The 26,714-nt window shown below is 27.4% G+C and overlaps 4 protein-coding genes across 6 annotated transcripts; all 4 read right to left on the bottom strand.

The window, feature by feature from the left end:
- Window positions 1-2,700: 2,700 nt before the first annotated feature.
- LOC145937413 (very long chain fatty acid elongase 7-like) lies at window positions 2,701-4,729 on the bottom strand. The gene is made up of 4 exons (XM_083040431.1): window positions 4,684-4,729; window positions 3,851-4,125; window positions 3,143-3,445; window positions 2,701-2,868 (listed from the first exon to the last, which is right to left on the bottom strand). Exons 1-4 carry the CDS (start codon window positions 4,727-4,729, stop codon window positions 2,701-2,703), a joined length of 792 nt encoding a protein of 263 aa, XP_082896557.1.
- Window positions 4,730-7,326: 2,597 nt separating this feature from the next.
- LOC145937380 (very long chain fatty acid elongase 4-like) lies at window positions 7,327-9,815 on the bottom strand. Of its 2 annotated transcripts, none has more exons than XM_083040400.1 (4): window positions 9,589-9,815; window positions 8,749-9,023; window positions 8,048-8,350; window positions 7,327-7,774 (listed from the first exon to the last, which is right to left on the bottom strand). In XM_083040400.1, exons 1-4 carry the CDS (start codon window positions 9,632-9,634, stop codon window positions 7,607-7,609), a joined length of 792 nt encoding a protein of 263 aa, XP_082896526.1. In that variant the 5' UTR covers window positions 9,635-9,815; the 3' UTR covers window positions 7,327-7,606. The 2 variants fall into 2 exon arrangements, with proteins under 2 accessions (XP_082896526.1, XP_082896527.1); XM_083040401.1 differs by having other exon boundaries at window positions 9,718-9,811.
- A 5,662-nt stretch (window positions 9,816-15,477) lies between these two features.
- Window positions 15,478-18,036, bottom strand: LOC145937146 (very long chain fatty acid elongase 4-like). 2 transcript variants are annotated; one of them, XM_083040027.1, is made up of 4 exons: window positions 17,658-18,036; window positions 16,821-17,095; window positions 16,127-16,429; window positions 15,478-15,771 (listed from the first exon to the last, which is right to left on the bottom strand). In XM_083040027.1, the coding sequence occupies exons 1-4, from the start codon at window positions 17,701-17,703 to the stop codon at window positions 15,739-15,741; spliced, it is 657 nt and encodes a 218-aa protein (XP_082896153.1). In that variant the 5' UTR covers window positions 17,704-18,036; the 3' UTR covers window positions 15,478-15,738. The 2 variants fall into 2 exon arrangements, with proteins under 2 accessions (XP_082896153.1, XP_082896152.1); XM_083040026.1 differs by having other exon boundaries at window positions 15,481-15,820; window positions 17,658-18,035.
- Window positions 18,037-23,433: 5,397 nt separating this feature from the next.
- On the bottom strand, window positions 23,434-26,099 carry LOC145937777 (very long chain fatty acid elongase 1-like). Its single transcript, XM_083041152.1, has 4 exons — window positions 25,695-26,099; window positions 24,856-25,130; window positions 24,155-24,457; window positions 23,434-23,881 (listed from the first exon to the last, which is right to left on the bottom strand). The coding sequence occupies exons 1-4, from the start codon at window positions 25,738-25,740 to the stop codon at window positions 23,714-23,716; spliced, it is 792 nt and encodes a 263-aa protein (XP_082897278.1). The 5' UTR covers window positions 25,741-26,099; the 3' UTR covers window positions 23,434-23,713.
- Between the last annotated feature and the right edge of the window lie 615 nt (window positions 26,100-26,714).

Raw genomic sequence — 26,714 nt, 5'->3', positions numbered from 1 at the left:
CTTGAATATAACTCGAATTATATTTAATTCAATATTAACGGTGCGCAAATTGTAAAGTAATATGGCACGAGACACTATTGTATCTCGACTTATCATTATTTTCAAAAATATAATATTGATAGCCTCGTAATAACTTTAAGCATTACTTTTGTGCTTTAAAATATAATTCAAGAAACACCTTTTCGTTTTACAGTTAGATATGGACAAAAGTTAATATTATAATTGTTATAATACTACAATAATAATTCTTATCGTATATTAGCTTATTTCGACAATGGCTATTTTGAAGTTTGAGTGTAAAAGTATTATCTGAGTAAGAAAAAATTATGGCCAAAAAATCTCACATGTTCTATGTATGTACATATATTCGATGTGTGCATTAAATATCAGAGAGAAATGCAATTGTGTCGTAAACACAATTTGATTTGAAGTGATGCCAAGTGTTTTTTAAAATATTTTGTAACTTGTTATTGTGCAGAATGCGAAGGGGGGCATATATAGGTAGACAATGGTGCAGACGATAAATTGAGAAATATACATAAATGGACAGAGCTTTGCCAACAATGTTATTACAATTTCTTGTTCGCGCAGGTCAAGAAAAACAATCATGGCATAGAAAGTTGTTGAATTTAAAGCCAATTTAGAACTGAAGGTAAAATAATTGATTATACGGAAATAACTTGAAGGCATTGCTTCTTGATGCTAAATCTCATCTTTCATTAACGTTTGCAATTAAGCATACATAATTTTGCTAACGTAATGTTTAATCACATAATTTATTTTTTTTATGTTTTTTTCACTCCATGTTTTATATATTTTGTTTGTATATGCTATTTTAATCAGTACAATTTTTTCAATTGATAATTCTATAAGAAGAAAAAAGAAAGAGTTAATATATTAATTTTAATAAATTTATATGTATATTAGTATAGATGTATATTATATGTATATATGTATATATATTTTATGATACATGTCAATTTTTTATTTTTTTAAGTATACATTTATAAAATACAAATATTATTTTGACTACATTGTCTAATAGGCTCTGGTTTTCTAATATAGTGTCCATTTTCTAATAATTTTATTAAAACATTTTTTTTAATAAAGAAAAAATACATTTTTCTAACAAAAATTATAGTAATTTCAAATACAAACTCTTCTTACATGCGATACTCATAGAAGACGCAGAACTTATATGAAACTCATTGTCAAAACTCGCCTTTCGAATTTTTCTCTCGTTTAGCGCAGTTTGTTTAAATTGAAAAGCAAGAGAGAACTCTTGCGTGTGAAATATTGCCGCAATTTCGCGGAAAGCGCGCGGTCGAAGGTGGCTTTAAGAATACGCACGAGATGGAAAGTGAGTCGCTTTTAATGAAAGAAATAATTTATGCCTTTACTTAGAACATTTTTTGCTTTCGGCATATGTATTTCTTATTGTTAGCTCATAAAATCTGTGCTTGAACTATTTTTTTTGCATATTTGACTCATAGAAAAATATTGCGCAATGATAATGATTGCACATAATAATGCTTGAAGTAATAATGCATTCTGTAGCATTTTTCGTAAAATTTTTGTGATTACAATTAAATAATATACGCATTAAATTTATATTGTTAAAAAATAAGATAGTCGAGTTTAAAATAAGAGGAAAATAAGAGATTGTTTGACTTTCATTGATCACATTTTTTATAATCTCCAGAAGTATAATAAAACTTATAAAAATTGCATATTTCTTAGGAAAGAGTGAACTTTTAGATTCTTTTATGAATGCGTGAATCTCTCGATTAATGTGGACCTTAGATCACGACATATACTTCAGTAATGTAATAATTTTAAGCACAGATTTGTGATATTTTTTCTTGTTAATTATACATATATTTTTGACTATACAATTACAATTTTGTCTCGTTCTTAATACAAATATTTTCGCGATCCGTAGACGATTAATTTGCGATTTTTATTTCGCGAATTAATCGTCTGAAATTCCCAGATTCGCATCGAAATAAATATAAAAATAAAAACTATCTATCTAACAATAAGCTTGACTTTTGGGGGGACCCGAATGATCCTTAGAAACCAATCACATATAAAATGTCCAAACTTCTCGAGTGATCGACACGAGAAATCTAGAACGATGATGCATGGCGAAACATCTTTGTTTATACATAAAAAACGTCTTAACATAATGCAGTTTTGCATGTATAAAATACCTATCAAGTATAAAAAACGTATAAAAATTTAAAAATTGATTGAACACTGTGCACGATTACAATTCACTGTAAGAAAAGAACAAGACTGGAAGAAAATAAAAACGGGAAAATCAGTAAAAGAAGAAAATCACCAGTTTAACGAACGACAATAATTTAAGAGGGTTTGCTGTGTTGATATAACTCTAAAACTGTCTAAATTTGCAGATGACTGATTGTGAACATATAATATCAGATAAAATAGATTCGTGACGTTAGCATTTATTAAACAAAACGATTTATTCAAATTATTTTTATATGTACAGTTATAGAGAAATAATTTTCTACACAGAAGATATCTACGTAGCATAAATAATTTAGAATTTGAATTATAATACAATATTTTTTGTTTTCGATAATAGAATATTTTTTTATTCCGTTTACAATACAAACATTTGACTATACAGAACCAACAAACGATGCTTGTCGATTTTGCATATTTCACAATCCACTAAACCTTTCTCTTAGGTTTGTTGTATGTATTTCGATAGAAATTATAAAACAGATAGAAATTCATCATTAAATTACCGATAAATATTATGATCTTCCAATGCGACTCGACTTTGCAACCTGGGAAAAAGTTTTGCGACATATATATTATCAATACAACGAATTGCACCTGTAATATAAAAGAAAACATTTCAAATATATCATTAACTTGGATTTTTGGTAAATAATAAGTTTTGAGGAATTTTTAAAAATCATAATATAAAATTGATATAAATATGTATATATATTAATACTATATTTATATATAATTGCAAATATGAAACAGTGTTGAGGTTTAAAGATAATATTAATTGAACATGAAACGTAAATAGGAGAGAATAATTTGGAAAGAAATGACAAACTATACTACGTAAAATATATGCAGAAAAATTGGGAGTATTTACCATTTGTGCTGTAGTTATCCATTCTTTCATAGGTGCTATAGCTTTTTGAACTTTCGGTCCCAACGTTGCTAGGAAGTAGTAGGTGTACATTATCACGTGTATGCAACTGTTAACGAAGCTGTTTAATATCAAGGGACCAACAGCAAAATATCTTATGCATATCCATACGAAAAGTAGGGTACTTATATGATGATATAAATGCAAACCAGATACTTGATTATTTTTTTTCCGTAATACGAATACGCCCGTTTCGACATAGTCCAAGATTTTTAACAGAACATAATACCATAAACACATAACTAACTGCAATATAACATTCATATACGTATTAATTAATTTGCATTTTTATATTATTTTACGAAACGAATATGTATGTATGCGTATAATAAACGATAAATAACGTAATCATGACATTACATATTCATTTGGTTATTAAAATAAGAATATGATATATGAAAGTGTATATCATTAACAAGAAATTGTTTCTTTTCTTATTTATATTTTTCGCACTATTGTCTTCCAAATGAAACTTCGTCAAAGATTTAATCACTAAGAGTTGTTGTTTCTTAATGAAAATTAACATAAAATCGCGTACTAGACTAGTAAAAAGAGATCACGCACTATGAGTTTCTTTCCGGATTAGACATTAGGCTTGAAATATACACTTGTCAATGACATACATCTCTTTCTTTATATGTAACTTATTACCCTCATTGGAGTATAATCGTACGAGTAATCAAGAGCGTCAGGACATATTAATTTTGTGTTTGAGAACAAACCGGCATCGATGTGATCATAAACCAACCAAGCGTTTGCCACAATTTGGATGATATTGTACCATTGTATAAACGTTTTTAGTGAATATGGCGGCCTGTTCTTCATAAATCGAGGCCCATAAATGAGCACGAAATAGAAATACGCGAATATTATAAGTGGTATTTGATAGGAAGACTTGACTAAAGGCAAATTGGCTACACGTGGATCTGAAAATAAAATAAATATGTTGAATTATGGAAAACAATCAGGTCATGAAGAAAGACTATGCAGTTTGATAAGCATTTAAATTCTACATACTTCAGCGTGTGTAGAACATAATTGACATATTACAATAATATATCCGGGCTTGTACGAGTAAACTTATATTTTCAAAATTGCGTATTAAATTAATATTTATATATTATTACAGATTATAACATTAATGTATTATGTATCTTTATGCTGAAGATGTCTATTTTGTCATTATCATATTATCATATTATTATCAATCATTTGCTTTGAAAATATTACAGAATTGAAGAATTAAATAATAAAATATAATTTATATTTTATTGTGTAAGAAAGTTATTTATTAAAGTTATTTTTTTTATGTTTAAAATTTTATATGGCAAAGTTTTTTTTACTAATTTTTTTGTGAATAATTTTTTTTCCCTCGAGATTTGAAAATATTTATTAATTTTATCATTAAATTTTAAAATTATAGTATAATAGCTTATTTACAAAAAGAGCTATTGCTGTTATTATAGTATAGATAATAATCTCACCAAGGTGGTTTGTCCAGACATATTGAACTTGTCGTAAATAATCCATGATAGATTGGCGATTTTGTCGAATTTTGCTTATAATAATTTTATTTATCTATTAGATTTTGTTTGATAACAAAATCTCACCGTTTGACTAATATCGTTTGTTAATTTATATCATAAAGTTACCGTATCCACTTAATAATATAACGATCAAAATAAGCGCTACCATTTACAATGCACAGTCTTTTTGTACTGATCGTATTTATCCTGTGTGCTGTCGTAGACTTTGCACCTGGTTTTTCATGCAAGAATAAAACTTTCCTAATATATGTGTGACTTCGTGACGTTGATCGTTGTTATTTTACAATGTTAAAATATAAATGTAACGTACGCAGTTAATTAAAATAGATCACAGCAAAGAATAATTAAATCTTAATTAATATAATTTAATAAATGCGATATTTTGTCGGATAATAATTAGAGAATTCGATGTTAACTGAACATAAGAAAATTCAAGATTACTTATATATTACGAATTTATTTTTACATATAATTATAAATATAATTGCACATACACATACACAATAATATTTCGCCATTTTTAGTAATATTTTCAAACTTGTGCAATGTGTGTGTATATATAATGCTCAATCTCTCATTTTAGATATTAGTTTATTGATTATTCTATATAAATATGAAACTTGTGATATATGTATATTTTATTTAAACGTTTTCAAGGTTTATTTTTTATTTATAGCAAGATGTGATTGTGTACGAGTTGTGTTGTGTACAAGTTTGCATCAAATTTACATTTGTATAACGTAGCATTTAAAAAAGCTTAAGAAATTGTATTAAAGTATAAAGAAATTGAAAGGAAAATGATTTGCGTAAAATTCCACGTTAAAATTCCAGTAATGCTTTAAGCGACGTTTAATAAAAAAGAGTTTGAAAATTGTTTACAATGGTATCAAATTATATAATGATTAATTTAATGAGAACTGACATCAATTAAATAAATTTGTTTCTCATATGAATTTAGAGTTTTCTTTAACATACTTTAATTTTTTAATTAATTGCACATGATATTTTGTCAATAACATTAGGTATTTCATCGGCATAAATTTTTTGAATTATGCATAATGCATTTTCAAAGATTTGCACACAAGATTTTATAAAAATAATATATAATAATATACGCACATTTATTATTTGAATTAATAATTAGGCACAATAGGAACGGATTTTATTTTCGATTAATTTCTTTATATATTTAATATATAAAATATCATAACTTTACTTGATCAATAGATATTCGAGTTGGCTAATTTTAAAATTAATTACGTGACTCTAATCTTGAGAATATAAAAATTTATGAAATTATTTAATAAAAAATTTAGTTATTTGAATGTAGTAATTTCCCCATATAAAAAAATTGAGACTTTTAAATTATGTCACTGCCAAATACGTTGTTGAGTTTTGCAGAAATAGTTCTTGATTAAGGCGCTGCTTAAATACAAATTTTACAACGAAAGGTTCAGCCAGTCGTAAAAGTAGATGGAATGACACTCTCTTTTTACATAATATTATATCGAAAAATACACGTTTTGTGAAAAAGAGATTACATTGAAAAGTACATGCAAATAATAATTGATACATACAGACATAATACATAATGTACATCATATGTATACCACGGTATATATACTGTGTTTTTCTTTCTCTTAACTTTACTCATGGAATATACACTGTGAAATTGGCACCTCACTTTTTAAAATCGGGAGTTTGTTAAAGAGTTTTATTTGTCCTAAATAGTTCTATAGTTCCTGGTAGGTATTTTAGAAATATAGTTCCGGTGAAATACATAAAAAGTTGCATCTTGAAAATATGAGGAGCCAACTTTCCATGGTACTACAACATGCGATAAATGCCATTTAAAACCATCGTATTTTATAGTTTTCGAAGAGTTCTACAGTTCCTGATGCATTATAACAATAGTCCGGTCGCCAAATATTTTAAAATTTTCAAACCTGGAAGCTGGCACCTCATCTTGAGCTAAAAGTGGCCAAAACATTTTAATTTTTTATTTTACAGCTTCGGGCTTTAATAGCTATCGAAAGAACTCGTCCGGGTGCAAACGGAACTCTAAACAGAATTGTGAAATTCCAAAAAAAAATTTCAATTTTTGCTCAGAATTTTTAAATCCTGAGTATAAGTCCTATTAGAAAGTTGTACAAATCTATGACTTTGCATGCCAGAACATTTTAAGTTAAACCAAATCGAAATTTTTTTAACTTGGAAATTATCAATATATATTATTAGTGAATTATACTGACGAATATTTTACTCATAAACCTATAAAATATCATTCTTCCAATTTACTAAGTTTGACATTAACTGTCAAGTATGTGCAACGTGATATATTTCACGTTTGCCGAAAGAGGGTTTGCTGTGTTGATATAACTCTAAGGCCTGTTTCTACCAACGTCGGTTAATTTTAACCTCCGGTTAAACTATATCTTTGTCTCTTTTTAAGAACACATCTGAAAAGAGACAAAGATGTGGTTTAACCGGAGGTTAAAGTTAATCGACGTTGGTGAAATTGGCTCTAAAACTGTCTAAATTTGCAGATTACTGATTGTGAACAGATAATATCAGATAAAATAGATTCGTGACGTTAGCATTTATTAAACAAAACAATTTATTCAAATTATTTTTATATGTACAGTTATAGAGAAATAATTTTCTACACAGAAGATATCTACGTAGCATAAATAATACATAGAAAATATCTACGTAGCATTAATAATTTAGAATTTGAATTATAATAGAATATTTTTTGATTTCGATAATAGAATATTTTTTGATTCCGTTTACAATACAAACATTCGACTATACAGAACCAACAAACAACGCTTGTCGATTTTGCATATTTCACAATCCACTAAACCTTTCTCTTAGGTTTGTTGTATGTATTTCGATAGAAATTATAAAACAGATAGAAATTCATCATTATATTACCGATAAATATTATAACCTTCCAATGCGACTCGACTTTGCAACTTGGGATAAAGTTTTGCGACATATGTATTATCAATACAACGAATTGCACCTGTAATATAAAAGAAAACATTTTAAATATATCACATTAACTTGGATTGTTGGTAAATAAGTTTTGAGGAATTTTTAAAAATTGTAATATAAAATTGATATAAATATATATATATATTAATACTATATTTATATATAATTGCAAATATGAAACAGTGTTGAGGTTTAAAGATAATATTAATTGAACATGAAACGTAAATAGGAGAGAATAATTTGGAAAGAAATGACAAACTATACTACGTAAAATATATGCAGAAAAATTGGGAGTATTTACCATTTGTGCTGTAGTTATCCATTTTTTCATAGGTGCTATAGCTTTTTGAACTTTCGGTCCCAACGTTGCTAGGAAGTAGTAGGTGTACATTACCACGTGTATGCAACTGTTAACGAAGCTGTTTAATATCAAGGGACCAACAGCAAAATATCTTAGACTTATCCATGCGATAAGCAGGGTACTTAGATGATGATATAAATGCAAACCAGACACTTGATTACTTTTTTTCCGCAATACGAATACGCCCGTTTCGACATAGTCCAATATTTTTAACAGAACATAATACCATAAACACATAACTAACTGCAATATAACATTCATATACGTATTAATTAATTTGCATTTTTATATTATTTTACGAAACGAATATGTATGCGTATAATAAATGATAAATAACGTAATCATGACATTACATATTCATTTGGTTATTAAAATAAGAATACTTTGAAATATGAAAGTGTATATCATTAACAAGGAATTGTTTTTTTTCTTACTTATATTTCTCGCACTATTGTTTTCCAAATAAAACTTCGTCAAAGATTTAATTACTAAAAGTTGTTGTTTCTTAATGAAAATTAATATAAAATTGTACTAGACTAGTAAAAAAAGGTCACGCACTATGAGTTTCTTTCCGGATTAGACTTGTAAATATACACTTATCAATGACATACACATTTCTTTCTTTATATGTAACTTATTACCCTCATTGGAGTATAATCGTACGAGTAATCAAGAGCGTCAGGACATATTAATTTTGTGTTTGAGAACAAACCGGCATCGATGTGATCATAAACCAACCAAGCGTTTGCCACAATTTGGATGATATTGTACCATTGTATAAACGTTTTTAGTGAATATGGCGGCCTGTTCTTCATAAATCGAGGCCCATAAATGAGCACGAAATAGAGATACGCGAATATTATAAGTGGTATTTGATAGGAAGACTTGACTAAAGGCAAATTGGCTACTCGTGGATCTGAAAATTAAATAAATATGTTGAATAATGGGAAACAATCAGGTCATGGAAAAAGACTATGCAGTTTGATCAGCATTTAAATTTTACATACTTCAACGTATGTAGAACATAATTGACATAATACTAAAATAATATCCCCGCTTGTACGAGTGAACTTATATTTCTAAAATTGTGTATTAAATTAATATTTATATATTATTATAGATTATAACATTAATGTATTATGTAGCTTTATGCTGAAGATGTCTATTTTGTTATTATCATATTATCATATCATTATCAATCATTTGCTTTGAAAATATTACAGAATTGAAGAATTAAATAATAAAATGTCATTTATATTTTCTTGTGTAAGAAAGTTATTTATTAAAGTTATTTCTTTCATGTTTAAAGTTTTTTATGGCAAAGTTTTTTTTACGAAATTTTTTGTGAATAAATTTTATTTCTTCGATATTTGAAAATATTTATTAATTTTATGATTAAATTTCAAAATTATACTACAATAGCTTATTTACAAAATGAGCTATTGCTGTTATTATATATATAGTATAAACAATAATTTCACCAAGGTGGTTTGTCCAGACATGTTGAACTTGTCGTAAATAATCCATGATAGGCGATGATTTGGCGATTTTGTCGAATTTTGGTTATAATAATGTTGTTTATTAAATTTTGTTTTATAACAAAATCTCACCGTTTGACTAGTATCGTTTTGTTAATTTATATCGTTACCGTATCCATTTAATAATATAACGATCAAAATAAGCGCTATCATTTACTGTGCACAGTCTTCTAACACTGGTTGTATTTATACCATGAGCTGTCGTAGACTTTGCACCTGGTTTTTCATGCAAGAATATAATTTTCGTATATGTATGACTTCATGACTTTGATGGCTGTTATGTTAGAACGCCGTAATGCTAGAATGTAAATATAACGTACGCAGTTAATTAAAATAGATCACAGCAAATATAATTTAATCTTAATTAATATAATTTAATATATACGATATTTTGTCAGATAATAATTAGAGAAACCTATGTTGACTGAACATAAGATAATTCAAGATTACTTATATATTACGAATTTATTTTTACATATAATTATAAATATAATTGCACACACACAATAAAATTTCTCTATTTTTAGTAATATTTTCAAACTTGTGCGCGCAATGTGTGTGTGTGTATATAATGCTCAATCTCTCATTTTAGACGTTAGTTTCTTGAATAATCTATATAAATATATAACTTGTATATAATAATAAATATACATGATATATGCATATTTTACTTAAACGTTTTCAAGGTTTATTTTTTAACGTATTTATAGTAAGATGTGGTTGGATAGGAGTTGTGTTGTGTACAAGTTTACATCAAATTTACATTTGTATAACGTAACATTTAAAAAGTATCAGAAATTGTATTAAAGTGAAATTAAAAGGAAAATGATTTGCGTAAAATTCCACGTAAAAATTGCAGTAATGCTTTAAGCGACGTTTAATAAAAAAGAGCTTGAAAATTGTATACAATGGTATCAAATTAAATAATGATTAATTTAATGGGAACGAACATTAATTAAATAAGTTTGTTTCATCATATGAATTTAGAGTTCTCTTAACATACTTTAATTTTTAAATTTATTGCACATGATATTTTGTCAATAACATTATTTCATCGGCATACATTTTTTGAATTCTGCATAATGCATTTTCAAAGATTTGCACACATGATTTTATAAAAATATAATATATAATATACGCACATTTTTATTATTTGAATTAATAATTAGACACACTAGGAACGGATTTTATTTTTGAGTAACTTTTTTATATATTTAATATATAAAATATCATAACTTTACTTGATCAATTAGATACTCGAGTCGACTAATTTTAAAATTAATTACGTGACAATAATCTTAAGAATATGTAAACGCGTTTATGAAATTATTTAATAAAAAAGTTTAGTTATTTGAATGTAGTAATTTCCCCGTATAAAAAAATGAGACTTTTAAATTATGTCACTGCGAAATACGTTGTTGAGTTTTGCAGAAATAGTTCTTGATTAAGGGGATGCTTAAATATGAATTTTACAACGAAGGATTCAGTCAGTCGTAAAAGTAGATGGAATGACACTCTCTTTTTACATAATATTATATCGAAAAATATGCGTTTTGTAAAAAAGAGATTACATTGAAAAGTACGTACAAATAATAATCGATATACATACTGACATAATGCATAATGTACATAATATGTATACCACGATATACATATTGTGTTTGTTTTTCTCTTAACTTTACTCATGGAATATGCACAAGTGAATGATGTAGATGTTTACACAAAATTTTATAAAAGGCTAATGCGGGGTCTACAGTAGAGTCGTAAAGTCGTAAGTCGTAAGAAATTGACCATTCACAGTTGAATGTGAGGAGAATAATCGACTGTGATTAATTTCTTACGACGTATGACTTTCCGACTTTATTGTAGATCTTGCATAAGAGTTATGTATGATGCATTACATGACAGTTTATAGTATTTTAGCATAATAAATTTTGTATCTAACTTTAACAATATGCGAAATAAAATGTGCAACTTTATTATAATTAAATTATCATATGATAATTAAAACATCAACATTATTTAACTTTGGTTTCTTTTGTAAGAAATTTTACTTCATAAAAATATCAACTATCATAACTGATTCGTAACGGATTCAGTTATTTACATTATCCTATTTCTTCGCAAAGTTTTTGTTGTCAAAGAATGTTTAATCAAAACGACACTTTTTTGTTATTTGTACATCGTTATATTTCATTTAAGCTAATCATGACATCACAACTTCTAACGATAGAATTAATAATCAATTTTTGACTGTCTTAATTAAATAAATTATTATCTTTAAATAATTTTTATTATATTATTTTACTTTATTCTTTTTATACCTTATTATTTTTAAATTGTATATAAACTCGGCCAAAAAAAGCGGTACACTTAAAAAGTAGTAAAAAATTGTGGAAGTTTAAGAATTTATAACTCAGCTAATAATTATGATATCGAGATGTTTAAAAAACAGAAATGCAGCTTGATGTCTGTAGTTTGAGAAAATTTTAGTGCCGATTACGTGAAATAATCAGTTTTGCAATGACAAATGATAGAGTGAAAACCTGCAAAACTGATAAATAGAAGGTTCACTTTCCTGAATTGCACAGCGTAAATCAGTTGACGTAGCTGTATGGGATAAAAAGCACGTAAAAATTCAAACTTTTCTCTTTAAAATGCGTTTTGGCGGAACTCGTTACGATAATTTTCCGTTGAGTTTGAAAAAAATTGGTTTTTTAATGAGAAATTATGATTTAAGATTTGTATCTGCTATCTTCATTAATTCGATTCATTGCAATTCTATTCAAGAATGTTGCATTGAATGCGATATGTTCGGAAGCGATGCAAATGGTGCCGGACATCTCGCGCAAACAAAGTTCGAATAGAAGAAAAAAAGACAATAAGACAAAGAGAAAAAAAAGAAATAAGAAGAGAACGAATAAAGTCGCATTGTTTAAAATTACATCTGTGTGTATTTTTTTTCTTTTTCTCTCTCTCTCTCTCTCTCTCTCTCTCTCTCTCTCTTTTACGCGAGGAAATCCTCATGGATGCCCTCCGATCTCCGAGGAAGTAGTGCCCAACTCGTATCGGCGAGAACGCCGCGAATATCCTATTCGGACTTTGTTTGCGCGAGATGCTCGGCACGATTTGCATCGCTTCCGAACATCCCGCATTCAATGCAACATTCTTGAATAGAATTGCAAAGGTTCGAATTGATAAAGGTAATAGATACACATTTTAAATCATAATTCGTCGTTCAAAAACCGATTTTTTTCAAATTGAGATAACTCCGCAAAAAATTATTATATCGAGTTCCGCCAAAGCGCATTTTAAAGAAAAAAGTTTGAATTTTCACGTGCTTTTTATCCCATTGAGCTACGTCGATTGATTTACGCTGTTTGTGCAATTCAGGAAAGTAGTGGATCTTTTATTTATTAGTTTTGCAGGTTCTCACTCTGTCATTTGTCATTGCAAAACTGATCATTCCACGTAATTGGCACTGAAATTTTCTCAAACTACAGACTTCAAGCTTTATTTTCGTTTTTTAAACACCTTGATATAATAATTATTAGCTGAGTATAAATTGTTAAACTTTCACAATTTTTTACTACTTTTGAAGTGTACCGCTTTTTTCTGGCCGAGTGTATTTTAAATAAAGATTAGTAAAAAAGATATTATGTATAATAAATTTTGTATAATAAATTACAAATTTAATTACAAATTCTAGAATTACAAATACTAATAAGTATTATTTCTATTTTTAAATTTAAATGATGATTATATTAATACTTTCCTATTAATTAGTAAATAGTGATATCACAATTACTTTGATAATTTTATATCGTTATGTGTGAATCATGCTTAATAATGAATTAGCAAACTAACAATTTAATTAAAGCTTTCCGAACATTTTATGCATAACACATTTAAAAAGTAAATTTATTTCAAAAATTTTTAATAATTTAATAATTTTTAATAATTTTGCACGAAATATGAGACATACATAAGTATCTTATGTCTTACACTTGCTGACATTAAACGAAGAAGTAAACGATAATGTAATGAAATTTAGATCCTATTTCACGAAATGACTTTCTCTCATATTTTTATGATTTATTTTTTGTTAGTAAATAGAATGCAATTATGCAGATCAATAAAGTGTGTGCGTGTGTAAAGTCATTTGATCTATTTTCATAAAAACATTTTATAATTCAACCTCAATTTTATAATATTCAACTTTGTAGTTATTTATAATTTAGGAGAAAAACTATATAATAATAGAAAATCACAGTTAATGGAAGGCATAGATCGCGCATTAGAAATTTACAATTGCGAGAAGATAAAATTATTAATATTGTTACATTGCTTTATGAAATACCGTTTTATTAAGAATGGAAATGATCGAAGCTTTTTTCGTGTGAATTACAAGTATGTTAAAGGCAATTTTCTTTCGCGTATTTACTTTTTATAAGATAAAAATATTTTCCACACACATGGTTGAATTCTGTTTCAAGAAGCGATAGGCAAACCAAATCAATCGCGCGTACGAGATCGATTATTTCTTATTTGACCCATTCGACGGCGTGAGCGCGTACGGTGTAATTACATTCTCAATTTGAATACGTGCTGAACTTGTGCAGAATTATTGGGAACTCTTCCCAAAAATGATATTTATGAACGCGTTTTAGTACTTTAGAGAAAAGGGTGTTGGGCTAGATTCGTGAAGTTAGCACATTTTATCAATTTCGATTTTTTAATATAAGGAATGCGGAACTCTTTTCAATTTTTATCAGGAACCGTAGAACTATGAAAAGTGCTATTAGAACTTTTATTATTTTTTTAAAATTCGTAAAATGTGCCAATTTCACAGACACCCTTAGCTCACGACACATACTTCAGTAATGTAATTCAAAGCACAGATTTGTGATATTATTTTCTTGCTAATTTTACATATATTTTTGACTATGCAATTATAAGTTTGTCTCATTCTTAATCGAAAAAATATTTTCGCTATCCGCAGACAATTAATTTGCAATTTTTACTTTGCGATAAAATTCCCAGATTCGCATCGAAATATATATAAAAATAAAAATTATCTATCTAACAATAAGCTTGACTTTTGGGGGGATTCGAATGATCCTTAGAAACCGATCACAAATAAATATCCAAACTTCGAGTGATCGACACGAGAAATCTAGAACGATGATGCTTGGCGAAACATATCTTTACTTATACATAAAAAACGTCTTAACATAATGCAGTTTTGCATGCCCTATCAAGTATAAAAAACGTATAAAATTTTTAAATTGCTTGAACATTGTGCACGATTACAATTCACTGTAAGAAAAGAACAAGATTGAAAGAAAATTAAAACGGGAAAATCAGTAAAAAGAAAAAACCACTAGCTTAACGAACAACAATAATTTATGCTTGAATATGGCTGCACAAAGAAAAAGAAAGAAAACACCCTATCAATACTAGAAGATGTTGAAATCAGCGACCTCATATAATACGAAGCAGATCATAGATAATGCGGATGACAATTCACTTTTATGGCTGTGCTCTGGTGGAGTTTACCTAAATTTCCGTTATTACTCACCATTGGAACTACGTGAAAAATTGTTGACGCAGATAATTGAAAAAAAAGAAAAAAATTTTAATTTCTTGTTTACTATGTTGGTATAACTCCTAAAACTGTCTAAATTTGCAGATTACTGATTGTGAACAAATAATATCCAGATAAAATAGATTCGTGACGTTAGCATTTATTAAACAAAACAATTTATTCAAATTATTTTTATATGTACAGTCATAGAGAAATAATTTTCTACACAGAAGATATCTACGTAGCATAAATAATACATAAAAAATATCTACGTAGCATAAATAATTTAGCATTTGAATTATAATAGAATATTTTTTGATTTCGATAATAGAATATTTTTTGATTCCGTTTACAATACAAACATTCGACTATACAGAACCAACAAACAACGCTTGTCGATTTTGCATATTTCACAATCCACTAAACCTTTCTCTTAGGTTTGTTGTATGTATTTCGATAGAAATTATAAAACAGATAGAAATTTATTATTAAATTACCGATAAATATTATGATCTTCCAATGCGACTCCATTTTGCAACCTGGGAAAAAGTTTTGCGACATATATATTATCAATACAACGAATTGCACCTGTAATATAAAAGAAAACATTTCAAATATATCATTAACTTGGATTTTTGGTAAATAATAAGTTTTGAGGAATTTTTAAAAATCGTAATATAAAATTGACATAAATATATATATATATATATATATATATATATATATATATATATATATTAATACTATATTTATATATAATTGCAAATATGAAAGTGTTGAGGTTTAAAGATAATATGATAATTGAACATGAAACGTAAATAGGAGAGAATAATTTGGAAAGAAATGACAAACTATACTACGTAAAATATATGCAGAAAAATTGGGAGTATTTACCATTTGTGCTGTAGTTATCCATTTTTTTGTAGGTGCTATAGCTTTTTGAACTTCCGGTCCCAACGCTGCTAGGAAGTAGTAGGTGTACATTATCACGTGTATGCAACTGTTAGCGAACATGTTTAATATCAAGGGACCAACAGCAAAATATCTTAGACTTATCCACGTGAGAAGCAGGGTACTTATATGATGATATAAATGCAAACCAGACACTTGATTATTTTTTTTCCGCAATACGAATACGCCCGTTTCGACATAGTCCAAGATTTTTAACAGAAAATAATACCATAAACACATAACTAACTGCAATATAACATACATATACGTATTAATTAATTTGCATTTTTATATTATTTTACGAAACGAGTGTGTATGCGTATAATAAACGATAAATAACGTAATCATGACATTACATATTCATTATTAAAATAAGAATACTTTGAAATATGAAAGTGTATATCATTAACAAGGAATTGTTTTTTTTCTTACTTATATTTCTCGCTATTGTTTTTCAAATAAAACTTCGTCAAAGATTTAATTACTAAAAGTTGTTGTTTCTTAATGAAAATTAATATAAAATTGTACTAGACTAGTAAAAAAAGGTCACGCACTATGAATTTCTTTCCGGATTAGACTTGTAAATATACACTTATCAATGACATACACATTTCTTTCTTTATATGTAACTTATTACCCTCATTGGAGTATAATCGTACGAGTAATCAAGAGCGTCAGGACATATTAATTTTGTGTTTGAGAACAAACCGGCATCGATGTGATCATAAACCAACCAAGCGTTTGCCACAATTTGGATGATATTATACCATTGTATAAACGTTTTTAGTGTATATGGCGGCCTGTTCTTCATAAATCGAGGCCCATAAATGAGCACGAAATAGAAATACGCGAATATTATAAGTGGTATTTGATAGGAAGACTTGACTAAAGGCAAATTGGCTACACGTGGATCTGAAAATAAAATAAATATGTTGAATTATGAGAAATCAGGTCATGGAAAAAGACTATGCAGTTTGATCAGCATTTAAATTTTGCATACTTCAGCGTATGTAGAACATAATTGACATAATACTACAATAATATCCCGGCTTGTACGAGTGAAATTATATTTCTAAAATTGTGTATTAAATTAATATTTATATATTATTATAGATTATAACATTAATGTATTAAGTAGCTTTATGCTGAAGATGTCTATTTTGTTATTATCATATTATCATATCATTATCAATCATTTGCTTAGAAAATATTACAGAATTGAAGAATTAAATAATAAAATGTCATTTATATTTTCTTGTGTAAGAAAGTTATTTATTAAAGTTATTTCTTTCATGTTTAAAGTTTTTTATGGCAAAGTTTTTTTTACGAAATTTTTTGTGAATAAATTTTATTTCTTCGATATTTGAAAATATTTATTAATTTTATGATTAAATTTCAAAATTATACTACAATAGCTTATTTACAAAATGAGCTATTGCTGTTATTATATATATAGTATAAACAATAATTTCACCAAGGTGGTTTGTCCAGACATGTTGAACTTGTCGTAAATAATCCATGATAGGCGATGATTTGGCGATTTTGTCGAATTTTGGTTATAATAATGTTGTTTATTAAATTTTGTTTTATAACAAAATCTCACCGTTTGACTAGTATCGTTTTGTTAATTTATATCGTTACCGTATCCATTTAATAATATAACGATCAAAATAAGCGCTACCATTTACTGTGCACAGTCTTCTAACACTGGTTGTATTTATGCCATGAGCTGTCGTAGACTTTGCACCTGGTTTTTCATGCAAGAATATAATTTTCGTATATGTATGACTTCATGACTTTGATGGCTGTTATGTTAGAACGCCGTAATGCTAGAATGTAAATATAACGTACGCAGTTAATTAAAATAGATCACAGCAAATATAATTTAATCTTAATTAATATAATTTAATATATACGATATTTTGTCAGATAATAATTAGAGAAACCTATGTTGACTGAACATAAGATAATTCAAGATTACTTATATATTACGAATTTATTTTTACATATAATTATAAATATAATTGCACACACACAATAAAATTTCTCTATTTTTAGTAATATTTTCAAACTTGTGCGCGCAATGTGTGTGTGTGTATATAATGCTCAATCTCTCATTTTAGACGTTAGTTTCTTGAATAATCTATATAAATATATAACTTGTATATAATAATAAATATACATGATATATGCATATTTTACTTAAACGTTTTCAAGGTTTATTTTTTAACGTATTTATAGTAAGATGTGGTTGGATAGGAGTTGTGTTGTGTACAAGTTTACATCAAATTTACATTTGTATAACGTAACATTTAAAAAGTATCAGAAATTGTATTAAAGTGAAATTAAAAGGAAAATGATTTGCGTAAAATTCCACGTAAAAATTGCAGTAATGCTTTAAGCGACGTTTAATAAAAAAGAGCTTGAAAATTGTATACAATGGTATCAAATTAAATAATGATTAATTTAATGGGAACGAACATTAATTAAATAAGTTTGTTTCATCATATGAATTTAGAGTTCTCTTAACATACTTTAATTTTTAAATTTATTGCACATGATATTTTGTCAATAACATTATTTCATCGGCATACATTTTTTGAATTCTGCATAATGCATTTTCAAAGATTTGCACACATGATTTTATAAAAATATAATATATAATATACGCACATTTTTATTATTTGAATTAATAATTAGACACACTAGGAACGGATTTTATTTTTGAGTAACTTTTTTATATATTTAATATATAAAATATCATAACTTTACTTGATCAATTAGATACTCGAGTCGACTAATTTTAAAATTAATTACGTGACAATAATCTTAAGAATATGTAAACGCGTTTATGAAATTATTTAATAAAAAAGTTTAGTTATTTGAATGTAGTAATTTCCCCGTATAAAAAAATGAGACTTTTAAATTATGTCACTGCGAAATACGTTGTTGAGTTTTGCAGAAATAGTTCTTGATTAAGGGGATGCTTAAATATGAATTTTACAACGAAGGATTCAGTCAGTCGTAAAAGTAGATGGAATGACACTCTCTTTTTACATAATATTATATCGAAAAATATGCGTTTTGTAAAAAAGAGATTACATTGAAAAGTACGTACAAATAATAATCGATATACATACTGACATAATGCATAATGTACATAATATGTATACCACGATATACATATTGTGTTTGTTTTTCTCTTAACTTTACTCATGGAATATGCACAAGTGAATGATGTAGATGTTTACACAAAATTTTATAAAAGGCTAATGCGGGGTCTACAGTAGAGTCGTAAAGTCGTAAGTCGTAAGAAATTGACCATTCACAGTTGAATGTGAGGAGAATAATCGACTGTGATTAATTTCTTACGACGTATGACTTTACGACTTTATTGTAGATCTTGCATAAGAGTTATGTATGATGCATTACATGACAGTTTATAGTATTTTAGCATAATAAATTTTGTATCTAACTTTAACAATATGCGAAATAAAATGTGCAACTTTATTATAATTAAATTATCATATGATAATTAAAACATCAACATTATTTAACTTTGGTTTCTTTTGTAAGAAATTTTACTTCATAAAAATATCAACTATCATAACTGATTCGTAACGGATTCAGTTATTTACATTATCCTATTTCTTCGCAAAGTTTTTGTTGTCAAAGAATGTTTAATCAAAACGACACTTTTTTGTTATTTGTACATCGTTATATTTCATTTAAGCTAATCATGACATCACAACTTCTAACGATAGAATTAATAATCAATTTTTGACTGTCTTAATTAAATAAATTATTATCTTTAAATAATTTTTATTATATTATTTTACTTTATTCTTTTTATACCTTATTATTTTTAAATTGTATATAAACTCGGCCAAAAAAAGCGGTACACTTAAAAAGTAGTAAAAAATTGTGGAAGTTTAAGAATTTATAACTCAGCTAATAATTATGATATCGAGATGTTTAAAAAACAGAAATGCAGCTTGATGTCTGTAGTTTGAGAAAATTTTAGTGCCGATTACGTGAAATAATCAGTTTTGCAATGACAAATGATAGAGTGAAAACCTGCAAAACTGATAAATAGAAGGTTCACTTTCCTGAATTGCACAGCGTAAATCAGTTGACGTAGCTGTATGGGATAAAAAGCACGTAAAAATTCAAACTTTTCTCTTTAAAATGCGTTTTGGCGGAACTCGTTACGATAATTTTCCGTTGAGTTTGAAAAAAATTGGTTTTTTAATGAGAAATTATGATTTAAGATTTGTATCTGCTATCTTCATTAATTCGATTCATTGCAATTCTATTCAAGAATGTTGCATTGAATGCGATATGTTCGGAAGCGATGCAAATGGTGCCGGACATCTCGCGCAAACAAAGTTCGAATAGAAGAAAAAAAGACAATAAGACAAAGAGAAAAAAAAGAAATAAGAAGAGAACGAATAAAGTCGCATTGTTTAAAATTACATCTGTGTGTATTTTTTTTCTTTTTCTCTCTCTCTCTCTCTCTCTCTCTCTCTCTCTCTTTTACGCGAGGAAATCCTCATGGATGCCCTCCGATCTCCGAGGAAGTAGTGCCCAACTCGTATCGGCGAGAACGCCGCGAATATCCTATTCGGACTTTGTTTGCGCGAGATGCTCGGCACGATTTGCATCGCTTCCGAACATCCCGCATTCAATGCAACATTCTTGAATAGAATTGCAAAGGTTCGAATTGATAAAGGTAGTAGATACACATTTTAAATCATAATTCGTCGTTCAAAAACCGATTTTTTTCAAATTGAGATAACTCCGCAAAAAATTATTATATCGAGTTCCGCCAAAGCGCATTTTAAAGAAAAAAGTTTGAATTTTCACGTGCTTTTTATCCCATTGAGCTACGTCGATTGATTTACGCTGTGCAATTCAGGAAAGTAGTGGATCTTCTATTTATTAGTTTTGCAGGTTAGGTTCTCACTCTGTCATTTGTCATTGCAAAACTGATCATTCCACGTAATTGGCACTGAAATTTTCTCAAACTACAGACTTCAAGCTTTATTTTCGTTTTTTAAACACCTTGATATAATAATTATTAGCTGAGTTTAAACTTTCACAATTTTTTACTACTTTTGAAGTATACCGCTTTTTTCTGGCCGAGTGTATTTTAAATAAAGATTAATAAAAAAGATATTATGTATAATAAATTTTGTATAATAAATTACAAATTTAATTACAAATTCTAGAATTACAAATACTAATAAGTATTATTTCTATTTTTAAATTTAAATGATGATTATATTAATACTTTCCTATTAATTAGTAAATAGTGATATCACAATTACTTTGATAATTTTATATCGTTATGTGTGAATCATGCTTAATAATGAATTAGCAAACTAACAATTTAATTAAAGCTTTCCGAACATTTTATGCATAACACATTTAAAATGTAAATTTATTTCAAAAATTTTTAATAATTTAATAATTTTTAATAATTTTGCACGAAATATGAGACATACATAAGTATCTTATGTCTTACACTTGCTGACATTAAACGAAGAAGTAAACGATAATGTAATCAAATTTAAATCCTATTTCACGAAATGACTTTCTATCATATTTTTATGATTTATTTTTTGTTAGTAAATAGAATGCAATTATGCAGATCAATAAAGTGTGTGCGTGTGTAAAGTCATTTGATCTATTTTCATAAAAACATTTTATAATTCAACCTCAATTTTATAATATTCAACTTTGTAGTTATTTATAATTTAGTAGAAAAACTATATAATAATAGAAAATCACAGTTAATGGAATGCATAGATCGCGCATTAGAAATTTACAATTGCGCGAGAAGATAAAATTATTAATATTGTTACATTGCTTTATGAAATACCGTTTTATTAAGAATGGAAATGATCGAAGCTTTTTTCGTGTGAATTACAAGTATGTTAAAGGCAATTTTCTTTCGCGTATTTACTTTTTATAAGATAAAAATATTTTCCACACACATGGTTGAATTCTGTTTCAAGAAGCGATAGGCAAACCAAATCAATCGCGCGTACGAGATCGATTATTTCTTATTTGACCCATTCGACGGCGTGAGCGCATACGGTGTAATTACATTTTCAATTTGAATACGTGCTGAACTTGTGCAGAATTATTAGGAACTCTTCCCAAAAATGATATTTATGAACGCGTTTTAGTACTTTAGAGAAAAGGGTGTTAGGCTAGATTCGTGAAGTTAGCACATTTTATCAATTTCGATTTTTTAATATAAGGAATGCGGAACTCTTTTCAATTTTTATCAGGAACCGTAGAACTATGAAAAGTGCTATTAGAACTTTTACTATTTTTTTAAAATTCGTAAAATGTGCCAATTTCACAGACACCCTTAGCTCACGACACATATTTCAGTAATGTAATTCAAAGCACAGATTTGTGATATTATTTTCTTGCTAATTTTACATATATTTTTGACTATACAATTATAAGTTTGTCTCATTCTTAATGCAAATATTTTCGCTATCCGCAGACAATTAATTTGCAATTTTTACTTTGCGATAAAATTCCCAGATTCGCATCGAAATAAATATAAAAATAAAAACTATCTATCTAACAATAAGCTTGACTTTTGGGGGGATTCGAATGATCCTTAGAAACCGATCACAAATAAATATCCAAACTTCGAATGATCGACACGAGAAATCTAGAACGATGATGCTTGGCGAAACATATCTTTACTTATACATAAAAAACATCTTAACATAATGCAGTTTTGCATGCCCTATCAAGTATAAAAAACGTATAAAAATTTAAAAATTGCTTGAACATTGTGCACGATTACAATTCACTGTAAGAAAAGAACAAGATTGGAAGAAAATTAAAACGGGAAAATCAGTAAAAAGAAAAAACCACCAGCTTAACGAACAACAATAATTTATGCTTGAATATGGCTGCACAAAGAAAAAGAAAGAAAACACCCTATCAATACTAGAAGATGTTGAAATCAGCGACCTCATATAATACGAAGCAGATCATAGATAATGCGGATGACAATTCACTTTTATGGCTGTACTCTGGTGGAGTTTACCTAAATTTCCGTTATTACTCACCATTGGAACTACGTGAAAAATTGTTGACGCAGATAATTGAAAAAAAAGAAAAAAAATTTTAATTTCTTGTTTACTATGTTGGTATAACTTTTAAAACTGTCTAAATTTGCAGATTACTGATTGTGAACAAATAATATCCAGATAAAATAGATTCGTGACGTTAGCATTTATTAAACAAAACAATTTATTCAAATTATTTTTATATGTACAGTTATAGAGAAATAATTTTCTACACAGAAGATATCTACGTAGCATAAATAATACATACAAAATATCTACGTAGCATAAATAATTTAGCATTTGAATTATAATAGAATATTTTTTGATTTCGATAATAGAATATTGTTTGATTCCGTTTACAATACAAACATTCGACTATACAGAACCAACAAACAACGCTTGTCGATTTTGCATATTTCACAATCCACTAAACCTTTCTCTTAGGTTTGTTGTATGTATTTCGATAGAAATTATAAAACAGATAGAAATTCATCATTATATTACCGATAAATATTATAACCTTCCAATGCGACTCGACTTTGCAACTTGGGATAAAGTTTTGCGACATATGTATTATCAATACAACGAATTGCACCTGTAATATAAAAGAAAACATTTTAAATATATCACATTAACTTGGATTGTTGGTAAATAAGTTTTGAGGAATTTTTAAAAATTGTAATATAAAATTGATATAAATATATATATATATTAATACTATATTTATGTATAATTGCAAATATGAAACAGTGTTGAGGTTTAAAGATAATATTAATTGAACATGAAACGTAAATAGGAGAGAATAATTTGGAAAGAAATGACAAACTATACTACGTAAAATATATGCAGAAAAATTGGGAGTATTTACCATTTGTGCTGTAGTTATCCATTTTTTCATAGGTGCTATAGCTTTTTGAACTTTCGGTCCCAACGTTGCTAGGAAGTAGTAGGTGTACATTACCACGTGTATGCAACTGTTAACGAAGCTGTTTAATATCAAGGGACCAACAGCAAAATATCTTATGCATATCCATGCGAAAAGCAGGGTACTTATATGATGATATAAATGCAAACCAGACACTTGATTATTTTTTTTCCGCAATACGAATACGCCCGTTTCGACATAGTCCAATATTTTTAGCAGAACATAATACCATAAACACATAACTAACTGCAATATAACATTCATATACGTATTAATTAATTTGCATTTTTATATTATTTTATGAAACGAATATGTATGCGTATAATAAACGATAAATAACGTAATCATGACATTACATATTCATTTGGTTATTAAAATAAGAATACTTTGAAATATGAAAGTGTATATCATTAACAAGGAATTGTTTTTTTTCTTACTTATATTTTTCGCACTATTGTTTTCCAAATAAAACTTCGTCAAAGATTTAATTACTAAAAGTTGTTGTTTCTTAATGAAAATTAATATAAAATTGTACTAGACTAGTAAAAAAAGGTCACGCACTATGAGTTTCTTTCCGGATTAGACTTGTAAATATACACTTATCAATGACATACACATTTCTTTCTTTATATGTAACTTATTACCCTCATTGGAGTATAATCGTACGAGTAATCAAGAGCGTCAGGACATATTAATTTTGTGTTTGAGAAAAAACCGGCATCGATGTGATCATAAACCAACCAAGCGTTTGCCACAATTTGGATGATATTGTACCATTGTATAAACGTTTTTAGTGAATATGGCGGCCTGTTCTTCATAAATCGAGGCCCATAAATGAGCACGAAATAGAGATACGCGAATATTATAAGTGGCACTTGATAGGAAGACTTGATTAAAGGCAAATTGGCTACTCGTGGATCTGAAAATTAAATAAATATGTTGAATTATGAGAAATCAGGTCATGGAAAAAGACTATGCAGTTTGATCAGCATTTAAATTTTACATACTTCAGCGTATGTAGAACATAATTGACATAATACTACAATAATATCCCGGCTTGTACGAGTGAAATTATATTTCTAAAATTGTGTATTAAATTAATATTTATATATTATTATAGATTATAACATTAATGTATTAAGTAGCTTTATGCTGAAGATGTCTATTTTGTTATTATCATATTATCATATCATTATCAATCATTTGCTTAGAAAATATTACAGAATTGAAGAATTAAATAATAAAATGTCATTTATATTTTATTGTGTAAGAAAGTTATTTATTAAAGTTATTTTTTTTATGTTTAAAGTTTTTTATGCCAAAGTTTTTTTTTTTGCGAAATTTTTTGTGAGTAAATTTTTTTTTCCTCGAGATTTGAAAATATTTATTAATTTTATCTTCAAATTTCAAAATTATACTATAATAGCTTATTTACAAAAAGAGTTATTGCTATTATTGTATATAGTATAAATAATAATCTCACCAAGGTGGTTTGTCCAGACATATTGAACTTGTCGTAAATAATTCATGATAGATTGGCGATTTTGTCGAATTTTGGTTATAATAATGTTGTTTATTAAATTTTGTTTTATAACAAAATCTCACCGTTTGACTAGTATCGTTTGTTAATTTATATCGTAAAGTTACCGTATCCACTTAATAACATAACGATCAAAGTAAGCGCTACCATTTACTCTGCACAGTCTTCTAACACTGATGGTATTTATACCGTGTGTTGTCGTAGACTTTGCATCTGGTTTTTTATGCAAGTATATAATTTTCCTATATGTTTAACTTAATGACTTTGACGGCTGTTATGTTAGAACGCTGTAATGCTAGAATGTAAATTTAACGTACGCATTTAATTAAAATAGATCGCAGCGAAGTATAATTTAATCTTAATTAATATAATTTAATATATACGATATTTTGTCAGATAATAATTAGAGAAACCTATGTTGACTGAACATAAGATAATTCAAGATTACTTATATATTACGAATTTATTTTTACATATAATTATAAATATAATTGCACACACACATACACACACAATAAAATTTCTCTATTTTTAGTAATATTTTCAAACTTGTGCGCGCAAGGTGTGTGTGTATATAATGCTCAATCTCTCATTTTAGATGTTAGTTTCTTGAATAGTCTATATAAATATATAACTTGTATATAATAATAAATATGCATGATATATGCATATTTTATTTAAACGTTTTCAAGGTTTATTTTTTAACGTATTTATAGTAAGATGTGGTTGGATAGGAGTTGTGTTGTGTACAAGTTTACATCAAATTTACATTTGTATAACGTAACATTTAAAAAGTATCAGAAATTGTATTAAAGTGAAATTAAAAGGAAAATGATTTGCGTAAAATTCCACGTAAAAATTGCAGTAATGCTTTAAGCGACGTTTAATAAAAAAGAGTTTGAAAATTGTATACAATGGTATCAAATTAAATAATGATTAATTTAATGGGAACTGACATCAATT

Source organism: Prenolepis imparis, unplaced genomic scaffold (genome assembly GCF_030444845.1).
Source record: "Prenolepis imparis isolate NDT839.2.m4 unplaced genomic scaffold, iyPreImpa1.0 SCAF_6, whole genome shotgun sequence".
Lineage (NCBI taxonomy): Eukaryota > Metazoa > Arthropoda > Insecta > Hymenoptera > Formicidae > Prenolepis > Prenolepis imparis.
The sequence above is the reverse complement of the archived record's forward strand: the minus strand, read 5'-3'. Positions and strand labels throughout refer to the sequence as shown.

Coding starts and splice junctions, on each gene's coding strand:
- LOC145937413 (XM_083040431.1), bottom strand. CDS start 4,729: ATGGATTATTTACGACAAGTTCAATATGTCTGGACAAACCACCTTG. Junction 4,126..4,683: donor TGTCTGGACAAACCACCTTG/GTGAGATTATTA, acceptor TTTTATTTTCAG/ATCCACGTGTAGCCAATTTG. Junction 2,869..3,142: donor GGATAACTACAGCACAAATG/GTAAATACTCCC, acceptor TTTATATTACAG/GTGCAATTCGTTGTATTGAT.
- LOC145937380 (XM_083040400.1), bottom strand. CDS start 9,634: ATGGATTATTTACGACAAGTTCAACATGTCTGGACAAACCACCTTG. Junction 9,024..9,588: donor TGTCTGGACAAACCACCTTG/GTGAAATTATTG, acceptor TTTAATTTTCAG/ATCCACGAGTAGCCAATTTG. Junction 7,775..8,047: donor GGATAACTACAGCACAAATG/GTAAATACTCCC, acceptor TTTATATTACAG/GTGCAATTCGTTGTATTGAT.
- LOC145937146 (XM_083040026.1), bottom strand. CDS start 17,703: ATGGATTATTTACGACAAGTTCAACATGTCTGGACAAACCACCTTG. Junction 16,430..16,820: donor ACGATTATACTCCAATGAGG/GTAATAAGTTAC, acceptor GTTATATTGCAG/TTAGTTATGTGTTTATGGTA. Junction 15,821..16,126: donor GGATAACTACAGCACAAATG/GTAAATACTCCC, acceptor TTTATATTACAG/GTGCAATTCGTTGTATTGAT.
- LOC145937777 (XM_083041152.1), bottom strand. CDS start 25,740: ATGAATTATTTACGACAAGTTCAATATGTCTGGACAAACCACCTTG. Junction 25,131..25,694: donor TGTCTGGACAAACCACCTTG/GTGAGATTATTA, acceptor TTTAATTTTCAG/ATCCACGAGTAGCCAATTTG. Junction 23,882..24,154: donor GGATAACTACAGCACAAATG/GTAAATACTCCC, acceptor TTTATATTACAG/GTGCAATTCGTTGTATTGAT.